The sequence below is a fragment of the Nesoenas mayeri genome, assembly GCF_963082525.1.
Source record: "Nesoenas mayeri genome assembly, chromosome: 16".
NCBI classification, from domain to species: domain Eukaryota; kingdom Metazoa; phylum Chordata; class Aves; order Columbiformes; family Columbidae; genus Nesoenas; species Nesoenas mayeri.
In genome coordinates this window covers 8,202,068-8,217,813 of record NC_137562.1, presented here as the reverse complement: position 1 = coordinate 8,217,813, position 15,746 = coordinate 8,202,068, and the positions used below count along the sequence as shown (strand labels likewise).

The following is a 15,746-nucleotide window of genomic DNA, read 5'->3' as shown; positions in this document are numbered from 1 at the left end:
TTACTGACCCCGTTGTGTTTGTATCAGTGTTATACACAGCGCTGTGTTCAATGCTGAACTGCACTCACAAGGTCCCTGCCTCTAGAAAAATTGTGAGGGTTCAGCAAAGGACAGAAGTTAAATGGCTGCTCTCAGCAGCTGCTCTAAAGGTGTTTTGGGATATCCACATTAGATCCTTAGAAGCTTCTTGTTAACCTCACAGCAGGGTGATGCGCTATGGCAACACCACTGTCACTTACAAGGTAGCAGCCTTGTGTCCTTCGTTCATGCTCCGTGGCTTGTGGGAGCAGTGGAGATGCAGGCAGCAATGGGCAGCAGTGCAGGCAGCGTGCGCCTCCCCGTGTGCGGCTGCCCCTTTCACTGGCCCCAGTGCCCCTTTCACTGGCCCTTTCTGTGTCCCTGCCCCAACAGCAGGGCAAACCCTGGAGCCTGGCAGAGGAGCTGCCTGTGCCCAGTGCTGGTGGTACCACCTTCTCCAGTGAGGACACTCGGGTGCTCAGGGTGTGCTGAGTTTGTAATCCCATGCTTACACTGTATCTGCAACTAGTACTGGAATTATGCTCTGTTTTTCTGGCATTGAGGGGTAGTAAAATCGCCCTGGTGATGCTATTTTCTGGGCAGAGAGTGGGGATAAGCGCTGGGATTTCTGCAGTGGAGGGAGTGATCAGTTATCAGGTACCTACAGCACCAGGAAGGAGGAAACATGAGATGCCTGCGGTGCAGACTGGGACGCTGCCTTCGTGTTGGTGTTGGAAAGGCTTTGGGATTTATTTTCCCCATGTCCCAATGAATGTGTCTGACATCAGCAGTGAGGCCTGGAGCGGTTCAGTGTCTCTGCCCACGTGTCTCGGTGTCCCCAGGGCCCGGATGGGATGCGAGCGCATTGGTGGCGTAGCGGCCCTGGCTCGGGTTGCTGAAAGGGAGAGGGGTGGCAGGTGCCGCAGCACAGCTCCCCCAAATAGAAACCACCCGGATTTGAAACTAGGTCAGAAGCACGACCTGAAACACACCTTGAGAAGTTTTGAGCTGCACCTCTTCCTCCCGTCCTTGGCTGCCGGGGACCGTGCGTGTCTCATTGACCAGAAATTCGATATTAAAACTGTGAGCAGGTGGGTTAATGCTGCCTCTGGCTTGGTGCTGCCTGAGCAGAAGCACTTACAGGAGTGATGTGACTTGCAGTTGGCCTCTGTGTGCTGATACCTTTCTGACCAGTATAGCTGGAGGTGTGTTGAAAGCATCAGTCCTCAGTGAAGCTGTTGCTTTTGAACTGGGCTTGTCTGTCCGCAGCAAGAACCGCTTTCTGCAGCAAAGTGCCCCCAAGGCAGCCCCGTGGCAGGTCGGGGGAGCGCAGAGCAAAGCAGCTGCAGATGTCTGAGCTGCAGGAGCCGCTGGGGCTCGAGACCAGAGTGACCGCACGTGTCCGCAGCGTGCTTCATCTTAATGCGTTGTTTATTTGATGTCCTGTTTGTTCTGGCAAAGCCTGATTGCCTGCTGAGATAGATAACTGAATGCTGGAGAACAGCGTGAGCTAATTTCGTTTCTCAAGCAGAAATGTCTTGCGCTTGCCAGAAGCAGCTTTTCTCCCAGTGGCTGGTGAGTGGCAGCCGGGGTAAGGGAGGGGGGAGTCTCTTTGCCTGTCCCCAAGGCAGGGGAGGTGGCACACTTCATTTTGGATATGTCTTTAGTGTCCTGGGTACATAAGCAGAACCAGACAAAGGGTTTAGGTTTGGTTGCCCCACAGCTGCGGGAGACAGCGTGTCAGATGGGGCGCACGGAGAGGCTTTGGCTCTGGATTGTGCCTTCCCTCTTCATATCTATGTGCTTCTGGTCCTTTGAGGGGTGTCTGGTGATTTCAGCAGACCCCACTACCCAGCCAGCAGCCAGGACACGGCCATGGTGGGGATGGTCGGCAGCCCCCGCAGAGGGACTGCCTTCTGTCCCACCACAGAGCAAGCCATTAATTTCCTGTTATTAGTTACAATAACACAGCACGTACTTAAAAACAACCCTAAGTTAGTCCTCCCTCCGAAAGAATTTGAACCTATCATGAAATTCAGAGGAGAAACATTTTCCCAGACGGCCCATCCGAAGCCGAGCATTTCTGTTCTTGTCAGCTGCTCATGCTTCTGGGAACAGCAATTGCTGTGTCTGGTGGGGCTTTCCTGGGATACGGGGGCGAGATGCACCATCCCAGGGCGCACCATCCAGCAGGATCTGCCGTAGCCTGCCTGAGGGTTGTGCCTTGAGTGGAGGAAGGTTTGGGCAGCCTGGGAGCAGCTTGAAGTTGTTGTTATTTAGATGTGATGAAGGGAATGGACCTGTTTCAGCAAAGAATGTGTAGCCCTGATACCTCTCACTACTCTGATGTTTAATCAATGACTGGTTCCAGACCTTGGGGTGCACTAGAGATGCAGAGAGTGATGGTGCAACAGCAGAAGGAGAGGAATGCAGAGGTTCCCTGGTCATTTGGATGGGTTACTGTGGGGATCTGACCTGGAAAAAACAGTGTTTTGCTGGCAAGCATGTGTGCTGGTTGTCATTCTCTGCTGCATTCGTGTGAACCTGAGCTGGAGGAGCTGTTCCCAGGGACAGCTGAAGCTGAGGGGGCTCATTTGCCATCCTGGGGAGCAGGAACTTGTTAGCATTGCCCAGAGTGTACCAGCTGAAGAGATCTGGGCTGGGGATTCAAGAATTCCCTGATATTTCAATGGCTGATCAAAACCATACTGAAAAATCTCTGCCTGGAGGAGTTGCTGCATTTCATTAAATAAAATCAGCCTCGTTTCTCTGACTGGAGTAGAGAACAGAAAACACGTTGTTACACTCATGATAGGATCTTATCACCTCCTGCCTGTGAATTGTGACCAAGTTTAATTGAGAGTTTAATTGACTCTTCCCCTGGATTGGTTTGGGAGGGTTCCTCTTCCCCAGAAATGTGAGTTTTCCAGATGCCTACTTTAAAGGAAAAAGAAAAAAATAGTTAGGGATTTTCTTTGGCCACCTTTCCAGCTCCCAGCTGTTCAGTACTGGAAATGTGTTCTTCATTATGTCTAAGAGATAAGTGTTTCTTTCTTCCGATTGGGGTAGCGATAAATATTTCAAAACAGGCTATGCTGTAGACAAGTGAGTCAGTATCATTTGTTTTCCACCCAGCAGCGTGCAGCAAACCGAGCCGGCTGCGGTGGGGAGCCAGCGCCAGTGTGATGAACCGATGGGGAGTTGCTGTGGTCTTGCCTTCATACACCAGCTGTCCCCAAGCTGTGCACAGTCACTTTATTTGGGTATAGATTTAGTAACCAGGTGTCTGGTTCTGCCTTCAGGCAGCTTTACATTAATTAAACAAAAAATAATAATAAATTATTTTTTTAAAAAGGCAGAAATTGTTATCAATCCTTCCAGCGCTGCTACTTTCAGCAAACACACTGCTGCCTTCATAGCACATCTCCAGCCTACAGCTCCGTTCTCCTCATCTGACCCCAGAGCTGTTGAGTCCTGGAGGAGCCTGATGACCCGGCAATGGGGCTATTTTGGATTAAGAGGAGGGGTGAATTCCAGCTTACTGGAGTATTCTCTCCTCTGCCAGTGTTGGCTTTGCTCATAGCAAGGATGCTCCAGCTTGCGTGCTTTTAGTGATCTCAGCCAGGGCATGTCCACAAATAGGAGGGTTGCAAGGCACCACCTTGTGCATATTCCAGCTGATCTTAGATAATTAAGTTGCTGAAGTTTGGCCCATAGTTTCCCTCTTTGATCAAGGAGGTGTGTGGAGTTAGAGGAGATAAATTAGGGCATCTGTAAGAGCTGCTGTCTGTAGTTGCTGCATCCAGCTGGGGCTCCACAGAGGTGATGACACCGGGGATCGCAAAGGCAGTGTCTAGATCTGAGGGGATCTTCTTGGGAAGATGGAGAGAGAGCTATCAGCCATGAAGGTGGTGTTGTAATCAGGGTGTATCCATGAATAAGCCCTTCGAGCACAACAGCAGTGGCTGATGCTGTAGATGAAAACTTGTGGTGTGAGAGGAAAAAAAGACTTAAAATTTTGCTATGGGCTGATTGAAATTCAAAGAGTATGAGCCAGCGTAAGCCCCAACTGGGAGATGAGGTGACTGAGAGAAGGAAGTCTTCATCCTTTTTGTCTCTCCCTTGTTTTCTGTGGTAACAGCCCAAAGAGAATTGGAGAGGCAGGATGTGAATTGTCTTTTCAGATACCTTCATTTCCAATGTGGGAAAGGCTTCAAAATATCTGTTTCACCCAGAAAGAGTTCAGAATATTTTTCCCTTTAAAATAATGTTTAAAAAATTCTCAAGTTTTTGTTGTTGTGGGGTGTGTGGTGTTTGTTTGTGTATTTTAAAGAATTAAAATACCAATAGAAGCAAGAGGGCATAAGCCAAACATTAAGAAAAAACCCTTGAGGATAAAATGAGTTTGTGAGCAATTTGGTCTTGAACTCTGTGGGAACTGGACTGGATCTGTGAAGTCTTCCCGGATATCCCCACATAATTTGGAGACCTAAAAATAACACAAAACTTGAATAGCCTGGATGACCTCGAAGCTGCTTTGTGAGAGACTTGCAGTGTAGCCAGGGTAGGTGAACACCCTGCAGCACATCCAGGTTTCAGAAACCCCAGATGAGACAGTTGAGGAGTTGCTAATTGGTCTTCATTACCATCAGGCTTTGATGGATACAACTCCTGAGTTTGCGTCCACAATGAGCAAACAGCGATGGGGGACAGTGGCCTCTTTTGGAAATGTGAAGCAAGTCTAAAAGGTCCAATTAAGCTGGTCCCAGGGAGGGCTGGTTCACAGAAGAGCGCGGCCCTCCCGCCGCCGGCTGTGCTGGCGAGAAGCCCCTGCAGTGATTTATTTTCGGGCTGTGCTGTTGCACCAGCCCCAGCACTGACCCACAGGCTGAGCAGCTCAGCGGAGGAGATGCAAGCGTATGCAAAAAGGTACTTGAAACGGAGGTCTGGTTTGAAACAAAGCAGCCAATTTCCTTTCACCGCAGACAAGCCTTATCTTGGGGAGATTACGTTTGTCTCCATTGGAGCCTCTGGTGTCATAACTACGTTCTTCCTGGGCAGATAGAGGCTGCACAAAAATCCCATAGCAGCCAGCTGGGCTCCGTTTATGGCCGTGACTCATGAGCCGTGGGATGTGTGGGGACCAGGGAGTTTGGGGCTTTTTCTCTGTTTGTTTGTTGGTTTGTGTTTAAACTGTCAGAAGAAGAGCTGCGGAGCTTGTCCTGCACATTGGTGAGCGGGGCAGCTCAGGTGCCTTTCAAGGCATCTCTTCAGTGCTGCCTGCAGCCGTGTGCGTCCTGCTGTGCCATCGAGGGAGAGGGCTGCCTGGGATCCCTCTTGCTGTTCTGACAGGCGTGGGGATTTCTCCCAGTAGTCATGAATGCATGTTGTCCATAGCAAAAGTCTTTTTTGGGGCGTGGTGTCCTCAGCCAGAGAAGGTTGTTTTCTTCAGCTCCCCAGGAACACTTTTCAGTTCACCCTCACAAATACAACTGCAGAAATCAACGGCTACAGGGTTGTTGCCCTAAAAGGGTTGCATCCTGAATTGCAGATAGGCTGCTTAATTAGTCCATCATACCCAAGAGTGTACCATGTTTTATGGTCCTGGTACAAATGTCGCTGGGATGTGTTTGCCCTTTCTCTTCCCGTTGACCCAGTGGATGCTGTTGAAATTGACATTAGCAATGGGCTCAGATAGGTCTGTCTGGTTTGACCAGCGCTTTACCAAGCTGTGCTCAAGGCACAGAGAATTTTGTAGTTATCCTGTCCTTATCAGCCGGGGGAGATTGCTTCTCCTCGTCTCTGCGTGCAGAGCCCATCCTGCCTCTGCAGAGAGCTGGATAGCCAGGTTGCCAAGGAGGTTGGCTGGTATATATATATTATTTTAATTTTTTTTTTCGCTCATTCATATTGTTCTGTGATGTTAAATGTTTGAAACTGTGGCAGGAAGAGGCTGGAGATAAGATGACAATAAAAGGCTGGAGTAAACCCTGCAAGCAGAGATAACGCACTTCAGAGAGTACGGGTGAACTGACAGACTAGGAAGTTCAAGGATATCTAAATTTCTTGCCAGTCGGGACCGTCGCTTTTCTCACCAGCTGTTCTGCACAACCAGCTTCGCTTGTGATGTACCTGAAACAGCTTCTAGTTTAACTTGGACCACTTGTTAGATACAAGTTCATTGTGTTCAGACCTGTATGAATGACATCACGCATATTACTCCACTGAATTTATATTTTTTAATCTTAGTCCATTTGAAGGATTTTGCTGTTACACCTGGTCTAAACCACAAGACCTCTCACGTACCCTTCTCAGCTCTTCCTCCCCTGCATTCTTGTTCCACAAATCCATCTTGTGATGTCTGACACTTCTACAAAGAGGAGAAATTCATCCCTGTGCATTTTGCCCTGATTTTCCACACTCCCAGCCCAGCTCATTGGGAAGTCGGTGTTACATCGTGAGGGATTTGTTAACACAACGGACAGAGGTCTCCTGCCCATCTGCATCACGAGTTCCTTTCTCTGCCTGGGTTTGGGAGGTGTTGAAGGCAGAGTGATGATGGGAAGATACAGTGAGCTAGCTACAGGAGCTGGCTGCAGGGTCACGCTGGCTCCAGGGGATTTCAGACACTTTCATACCAAAATCCTTTCTTGAAGGATGGTTTTGAAAATTGCCAAGTGTTACATCTCATAGGAGCTTGAGAGTGAGCTTGGGCTGTGTACCTTCTTTTGCAGTTTGGACCCAAACTGAGAACCAGGCAGGCTCTCCGTTCTGACTGTGCCAGCTTTGCTTGGCTTGAAATGCCATCGAGGTACTGCACTGGTAGGGACCCTGTCTTTATTGGGGTGTTGTTTAACCTCACATGGTGTTTGCTGAGCTTAGACATCAGCAGTGTGATGTCGGTGCCACATACTGTGCCACGCTGGTTTACTTCAATGCTTTGAGCTGATCCCAAGTGCCCTGTGCTGTTTCTGTACAGAAATTGTGCAACAATTGATGGGCGCACTGTGCTGCTGCTGCTTTTTAATTGTGGAGCAGGAGGAACGCAGCGATATGAAAGGTCAGACCAGCTTTCTTAGTGAGGAGCTGTTTGCTGTTTGGAGGAAGTTGCGGAATTTTGGCCCGGCGTGTGCTGAAATTCCTGCCTGCTTGTGTGGGAGCCCTTGGGTCGGGGGAGGCAGCTCTGCTCACAAATCCATCGAAGCCTCGCCTCAACTTTTATTTGTTAGGATATGAACACTTTGCATCCTGCAGACTCTGTGCCTGCCCAAACTGGTGGTGGTTTGTGAGAGAGGGGATCAGAAGTGTCCCTCTGCTGTCCCCATCTCTTCCCAGCAAGGGTCACTGGCTGCAGCGTGGGCAGAGCCCGGAGGACCTGAGTACCCCGGAGATTTGAGCTCCGCGGAGCTGTCCCGTAGATCTGCGCTTTCTCACAGCTGTGCCCATACATCTGGGGCCGGAATGTGCCGTGTCTTAATGACTTGTTTTTGTCACGATTGCTGCCAACGTCACGGATTCCTTCTATATGTTTTAAAAGCAAACAGTCCGTGACTGTGGATGGTTTTATTCGCTGCATCTCGGCGCGCATGCAGCTGGGTGAACAGTTAACCAAGTTAACTGGGTTAACCAAGAGTTGTTAAATTATACTCAGAGGGAACGAGAAAGATCGGGAACATCGCTAAGCCCTGGTAATCTCTTGGTGAAATCCTTTTGTGGCTGTGTTGTCCTTGGCTGGTAGAGGGATGAACATGGTCTTTTAATGGGATCCTTTCTTTTCCTTGCGCTCAAGGTCGTAATTTCTGCCTGGTTAGGCTGCATGTTGATAAAAGGAGGTACCAGGTAGGGGCATCCTCTCCTTCATACATGTGTATTGTACATTGTTTGAGTCTTCCTTCACAAAGCAACCTATTGATGTTCTTGAAGTATCGGTGTAAGATTGTTCCCTGAGCAAAGGTGGCGTTGGGGTGAGTTGCTCTTGAGGAACGTTGTCCATGTCAACCCAGGCGAATGCAGAGTGATGTGGACTTAAAAGGCTGATTTGCAGAACCAGTGCCATGCTGGAGCTCACTGGGAGACACCCAGTCACGTCCTTCCAGATCAGAGATGTCCTCATTGTCTATTAATGCATATTAATTGTCTATTAATAAAATTTGCCATGGTGGGGTGAGGCACTCCAGGGAGATTTTTTTCTTCCATTAGCCTCTCAAAGTGTAGCTGGCATTAAAAACTGAGTCAGTTCTTTCCCATTAGTTACCAGAAAAACCCCCCACTTGTGTGACAAGTGATAGCTCCCTGAAGAGGCTGCTGCTTCTTGCTGTCTCAAATAACTGCTGTCAGATTGCATCCCTCAAGTCATGCTTTTTCTCAGCAATTTCAGATTTAGAATGCAAGCACACCAGTTAGTATTAGAAAAAACAGGGAGTTCCTGCTTGCTATTTATAGAAAAGCACATTTTTCTGTATGTTTTGGGATCACTAGAGTTTTTGCTCGTGTTGTTGTCATTTTACTAAAATTAGTCACGAACTCACGATAGTTCAAGGGAGGAGAATTAAGGCAATGCACCAAGAGACTTTGAAAATCAGCCCCAAGAACAATGTGGAATTTTTTTCTGCTCAAAGCCATCATTGTGTAGGTGGCTGGATTTATTTATGTGGCTGGATTTATTTATGTGGCTGGATTTATTTGTGGCTGGATTTTATCAGTCTGGATTAGAGTGACTTCCAGTTAAATTCCTCTAGAACACCAAGTCTTTCTGGGGCATCTGCTCATTGCTCACCTATCTACATGATACTTGCGGGCAGTTTGGCTTCTTCTGCCCGTCAGATAACACGGCACAAGCACGTGTTACTTCACGGTAGGGCCATCGATGCCGACCTCTTGTGCTCCTTGTGCCTCCGTGAGCCCTGAGATTAATAGTAATTTTCCATTTTTCTTCTTCAAGCCACTTTTTTTTCTTACCCCTCTCTTTAAGTAATACCATATTTCACTGTGAGGAAGATGCTGGTATGAACTGCTGCTAATCCTGCCAGTGACTAATTAAAATGCAGATATTTTCCCGGAACACCCCACTCCCAAAAAAGTTCCGAGAAGCCTCCTAGGAGCATTTAACAGCCGAAGATAATTGACACCTCAAAGGTAAATATCTGAGAATGTGAAATTCTGAGTATAGGGCCCACTTCGCCCTTCCCTAGGGGCATGCTCGTTCAAGTTTGGGCTGAAAGACAAATATTTAACTCTTGTCTCTGAGGGGTTACTTTACACTTTTCCCAGCAACATAGAAGGTGCAAAGGCCATCGCAGCCAAGTGCAGGTTATCTCCTAATGCACAGTGAAAGCCTAGTGTGGGTGAGTCCTTATCTATAAGTGACTGAAGCCTCATCCCGAGGAATTCTAGCCATCCCCTTCTGCCCTGGCTGCGTTTTGCTCTGCTGTGACACCTCCAGTAAGTGACACTTGGGGTAGGGCTGATTCTGAATTCAGGAGGGAACCCACTCGCTGGGTTTGAAGCACAAGTGTGTGCGCAGGTTGTTGTGTCAGCATCCCCTGAACGCTGCACTTGTAGCCAGGTGGCATTTGCTGTTTGCAGCTCCAGGCAGGCATGGATTTAACAGGGTGTTCCCCAAACCTGTCCTGCCCAGACTCCTCCGTGTCTCTCCCATCCTTAGCGCCAGCCAGCTGAACCTTCTGCATGTTGGACTCTTGCTGCTGCCCTCTTGGCGGTCATTTCTAAAGCCTGGCTTTCCAAATCTTCACTTGTGCAGGCTCGCCGAGCCACAGGCGATGGCACTGCTCTGTCCTGCCGTGTGCCAGGGGCCGCAGATTTGGTCCCCAAAGGGTTTTTGGCAGGAGCGGTGTATGGCCCTGGCTGCAGAGGGACCGCTGGCGCAGGAGGATGCTGTGGAGATAAAGCAGTGCTGTGTGTGAAACAAGTCAACGAGCCAAATCCTCCTCAGTGCTGTTTAAAAAACAGAAAAAATCCTTTGTGGAAAATGCTCTATCGGCTGTTTACTTAAGCCGGGCCACTTAGAATGGGAGCGGGCACTAATTAGAAAATAATGTTGTAAAACACTGAGTTGCTGTTAGTGATGGCACTGAGCAGGTTTCACGGTGGCTGGTAGTTCTGAATTTGTGGTTTCCAGGAGAGAATGGGGCAGGAGGTGCTGTGAGCAAAAGAGAGAAACGGGCAAAGTGTGTGTTTTGGGACCCACCCGTCTTTCAAACACTATCTTTTGTGCTTTTATTGTGTGGATTTGTTTGGTCTCAGGTATTTGAGTATTTTATTAAAAATGACTGCACAAAAGCCTTGCCTGCTTGGAGGGGAAGCACCTTTCGTTTACTGCCTAGAAGGGTTGAAAAAGTTCTTGTGTGCTTGGAAATAAAAGGTAGGCACATACCACCAGCTAAATGTGAGAGGCTTTAATAAAGGATTCTGGGCTAGGAAGAAATAAATGTGCTGTAGGGACAGCAGGAGCTCAGCAGGGGGACAGTCAGACTGTTAATGAGTAAATCCATTGCTTCAATGAGAATAAATGATTACAGGCAAAAGATGCGAAAGGGGCAGATCACTGACCCGGAAAAGTTCAAAGCAAGTCAGAAGCTCTTTGGCTTTCTAGGGCTTCTTCACCTTCCGCACACTTGTTTGTGGGGATAAAAGGTGCTCGGAGAGGCTTGATTGCTTATTAGTTTTACCTTCTGCAACTGCTGGGAAGAGCAGACGTGGTGCCAGCGCTGCTGAGTGTTTGAAGCCTGACGAGTGTTCACTGTGCCCATGGTAGCTGGTGCTCGGGCTGGGGACAGAGGTGACCTGTGGTTTTGGGTTTGTGACAGATACCCCTATCCAGGCTGTGGCATCCGCCGTGTCTCCCAGGTGGGCTCGTGGCTGCAGCACCAGACCAAGGCGGTGCCTGGGGAATCAGTGGGCTTGGGAGGGAAGAAAAGCATCGGTCACTTTTGAAAGCTCCGGGGAAACACGAAAAAACGCACAAAGAAACCTCTCACCACAACACACCTTCCACGGTGGTTCTGAAATGCTTCATCTGGATTTTTCATGCTTTCCCTGCTGTGCAGTGACCCAGACTGGGGTGCGGAGTGCCCCGAAATGCCACAGGTGCCTGCTGTGCGTGTGCTGAAGTCCTTTGGGCTGGCCACTGCTCCTGGCCATGCTGTGCGCACCCAGGAGGCCTCGTGTGCCCCTGAAGAGTGGGATTTATTGCCCGTGCCCTGCACCGTTGAGCCACACACCTGCTCGCCTGGTCCATCCGATCCTTCCAGGAAATCCCAAGCAGGAATACAGCAGCACCGGTAATGCTATCCACATGCGTGCTCCACGGGGATATTTAGCAGCGGTTAGGAAGCGATGAACTGCTTTGTTTTTACATGGTGCTATTTTAATAAGTCAACGCCAAAGGTAATAAATCTGTCCTGCAGAAAATTAGAGAGTGGTTTGCTATATAAACTACCCCTGCGCACTGCGGGGCTGGGAGCAGAGCTGCATGTAGCTCCCAGCAAACGTAGCCTGCTTGTACCTTTTTGTCAGAGGACCAATTTGCCAATATTAGAACAATTTCAAGATTGATTTTGCTTATTCAATGTTGCTCTATGGCTTTATGGCACCTTGGAGGAACATCAGGGAGACTTCACCAAAAATCCCTCACCAGAGAAACATGGGATGTGGCTGGGTCCAGCTTGCTGTCTTGTTTCCACATGTGCTTCCCAGAGCTGGAAAACTGAAATCAGTGTCTTGAGGGAGGGAATAGAGCAGGAATGTGCAAGTTTGCCGTCGTGTGCTGCTCACGCAGGAGGATACATGGACAGGCAGACAGAATGTACTGCTCCAAAAGCAGCTGAGTTTCTCTTGCCTCTCCAGATCCTGGTTTTACTCTTCAAATCTTTGCACTGTCACACTGGGCAGTAATCAGAATTATATTTTCACGTGATTTTGGTGCTGGATGGAGCTGCCCGTCGTCCAAACATGCCGAAGGATGGAGTGGGTGGGAGATGGAGGAAATGCCCTCATCTCCATCTTCCTTTCCTGGCTCTGGGACTTGCTCCATCCTTCCAGGCACTGGGGCAGCCACAAGTGATTGTTACTAAGGAAACAGGCTTCAAAACCACTAACAGCAACATCATCTGGAGATAGGGATGTTACTATTTTCAAAGAAAGCTGGTTGCTAATTAAAAGACTCCTGTCAGAATTTCCTGGCTCAAAACTCATTTCATGAAATCCCAGGCGCTGGTTGAAGGTTGGTTTGTACCTGGTGTGCTTTCAGAGGTGCTGAGAGCAATGGAGACAAGGGTGTGCATCAAATCTGCTGCTCCACCTCCGTCCTCCATGGAGAAGGGAAAAAAATTGCCTAAGAGGCTGGGAGCATAGAGGTTTTTATTCATCTCATTGCTAATAGGAGCTAAATAAAGGCTTTGGAAAAAAAACCCCACCATTTTTCTTGTGATATTAGTTGGGCAGAACTGTACTAGAACTAAACATGGAATGAAAAGTCTGGCTTCTCTGCCAGCTCTGTTTTTAGAGCTACTACTCCATCTTTGTATCTCTGAGTTTTCTTAGCGTATGCACTTGAAGCAGGCAATCTGCCTTTATTTTTTCCGGCAGGCTGTGATATTCTACACGATAAGGATGCTGGATGGAGGGGCAGGCAGTTTGACAAAAATCCCTCTAAATACCAGGATGCAGGTCCTGTTCCAGGGTCGGGTTCACTGTGGTCACGGACTCCAGAATATTTTCTGTGCTCCGTGTAGGAAGGATCCGAACCCTTACAGGCTGGAGAGGAGTGGGTGTGCAGTTTTGGCTGGCTTCTTTGTGTCTCAAAATTGCGGTCATGGCTGGGATGAAACTCAGCAGCAGTCTGAAAGCACACAGCATGGCTCACGATGGGTTTGGAAGTCATGTTGGGAGCCATGTTTGGCTTTGAGGGCAGGAGCGGGATAGGAATATCCGAACTGGGCTTCAGCTGAGTTACTGCAACTGGTCCAGCAAGAACCCAGAGGATTTTTTCTGGGGAAAGCAGCAATAAAAGATAAAAAGTTAGCATGCCAGCCTTGTCTTGGATATTTAATCCTGCTGCTGCGGGTGGGACTGGCCTTTCAGAGAGCTCCCAGGGACAAGGACACAGTTCTCCCCGGTGCCTTGTGTGTGTACAAGCACAAACCCACATCTCCCAGGACTGAAAATGTACCGAAAACAGCTACTGCTGCTTCTTTCAGCTAGAGAGAGCTTGTATGGCTTATGAGCCTGTGCACTGCCTGACCCTGCTGCCCCTTGTCCCAGGAGCACTTATTCCAGGGCTTGCGACCAGCAGCACCAGCTCTTTTTTCAGCCGTTGTTTTGACTTGAGAAAGCACTGAGCCCCAGGTTTGTGTTTGCATCATTTCAGTGTTTGTGCAAAAAACAACTCTCACCATGCACTGATTTGTGACTGGATCATAACCTCTGCGGGGGACTTCTGAGAGCTACAAGTGTGCGAGGAGTTTGGACTCGAGGACATTTAATTAGGAACATTTCTTTCCAGCATGAGACTGGACAGTAAGGAGGAACCCCCAGAAACTCCATGGGATTTTCTGACTATAAACTCATAGCTGGCTTTGCAAAAAGATAAATGCAGAAGGCAGATGTGCCTCACGTTTCTAATTGTCTGTTTGTGGTTGTTCCTCTGGAGCAGAGGCTGACCCAGTACCAGAGACCAGAACACGGGCAGGTACGCTGGAGCTGCGGTGAATTTTGTCCAGCTACAGCCTATGCCAGATTCCAGTAGAAGCGTTAATTTATTCCCTGTAGAATAAAGCCGGAGGAGGATTTACAGTGGAGAGAAGGTGTAAGTTCACTGGCTGGTACTCAGCCCTGTTCCCATACCAAGAGGCAGATGTGAAGCTGTGAGAACTGGTCCTACAGAGAAAGCAGCTGCCTGAGCTGAAGCCTCTTGGACTTCACTAAAAAATAACAACTCTACTGGGAGGATAAGGGGGCAGAAAATGCTGCTCTCCCAAAAAACTTGCGCTCGTAAGCCTTGACAATACGTAGGTTGCAGAGGGAAATTAGGGCAGCATTTAGGTCTGTTTTTTTCCCAGTTTTTAGAAACTTGAAAAAGATGTCTGTTTCCCCCTTGATGGGGGGAATGTTGTACTTCAGGATCAGGCAGGTTTCCTAGCTGGATTTAGTTGTGATATAGCTTGAGGACATTTTTGTCTGTGTGTCCCGAGGAGGAGACTGTCCGGTGCCAATCGCAGGGCTGCCCCGTCCTCTTGCTCCGTACCCACACGACAGCGCTGGGCCCCTTGTCTGAATGACCGCGGCAGGACATGTACTTTATGGGTGACTTGGTAGATTCAAGCGCTTTTTCCTCGCCTCTGTTTTCCCTTCAAAAGTCTCCTATTGACTGTCAGGGCTATTTTGGAGGTATGTTGTTATTAATACTCGCCCTGTGGCTTGATGCTGTGTGTGGCTGGGGCAGGGTGAGGTGCAGGCTGCTGTTCTGACCCTCCTGCAGCTGGTCACGGCTGCGATGGGCACCGAGCCGTCCTTTTCTTCCTCTTGCGGAGGCATCCCTCTGGCTACCTGTTAGTCTTTGGGGGGTGTATGTTCATATAGGAGAGACTCCTGAGCTATAAATCTCTGCTTTTCAACTACTAAACTCCCTTTTGGGTTGTTTTTGACATTAGGAATTTTCTCCGATAAGAGAACTTTTATTTGCCTTTAAATATCACTTTGTGACAGGATGATGGAGTGGGGATTCTTGGAGCGAGCCCGTGCCAGCCGGGGAAGGGAAATTCTGCTGGGGCTTTTGTTTCTCTCTAGCACTGATATTTTAGCTCTTTAAAAGAGTAGGTTTATTGTATTCTTGGCAAGGGTGTGTGTGTGTACACGTCAGTGTCCAGACAAATGGGAGCTGTGCCGAAGCCAAGCGGGTCTCCTGCTCTCCCCTCCCTGTGGCACCTGGGGAAGAGCAGCTGCGCTGGGGCTTCTCTGCAACCAGCTTAAAAACACAGGTTGTGTGGGTGAAGCAGGGCTGCGTGCAGAGAGCTTTAAAAAAAATAGTGATAATTTTGGGATAGATGCAAGATGCAGTTGGATGTACCCAAGCTGGCAGTCCAGGGTGTTTGTTACCTGTTACCCCAAGAACAGCCCCAAAGCCAAGTACCCCAGAAAAGCTTCATATAGCAGCTTTTCCTGATCACCTTGCAGACGTTGCGGTGGGGACCAAGCCTTTGCCTTGCCAAGCCAGGATGAGATTCCCTCGGTAGGGCTTCGGTAGGGCAGGGGCGCTGGTTTATAGTGCCACCTGCTTGGGTCAAGGCTCAGTCTAAGGTGTTGCCCAGCACAACCTCCGAGTAGTGCCTGTAGCCACAAAGTCTGTGTTTTGTTTGCGTTCAGACCGGTGGCAGCTGAGCTCCCTATCTGGCTCTCTCCAGCAGCCGTGTCATATCACCATCCTTTTAGATACGGAGGATTTTGCTCCACGGGCTGCTTGTGAGCAGGAGGATCTGCAAAGTGCCAGCTCATTTATTCGGTTTGGATCCCACTAAGCTCTCCCTGGCTTTCACGATGCCTCGAGCAGCCAACTAACTCTGTATTCCTTTCTTTCAGCTCTTCCATGTGGCATATGTCCTGATCAAATTTGCGAATTCCCCTCGTCCTGACCTCTGGGTGCTGGAGCGATCTACTGACTTTGGCCTTACCTACGAGCCCTGGCAGTATTTTGCCTGTAAGTATTCCAGTGT

The 15,746-nt window shown here is 48.9% G+C and overlaps 1 protein-coding gene across 1 annotated transcript in view; it reads left to right on the top strand.

Annotated features, from left to right (window-relative positions):
- LAMA5 (laminin subunit alpha 5) overlaps positions 1 to 15,746 on the top strand; it is a gene marked incomplete at both ends in the record, with an annotated part of 88,288 nt that overhangs the window by 21,825 nt on the left and 50,717 nt on the right. Inside the window, one exon of the mRNA XM_080354674.1 lies at positions 15,613 to 15,730. Within this exon, the coding sequence (XP_080210800.1) occupies positions 15,613 to 15,730 (118 nt within the window). The remainder of the gene's footprint in view (positions 1 to 15,612; positions 15,731 to 15,746) is intronic.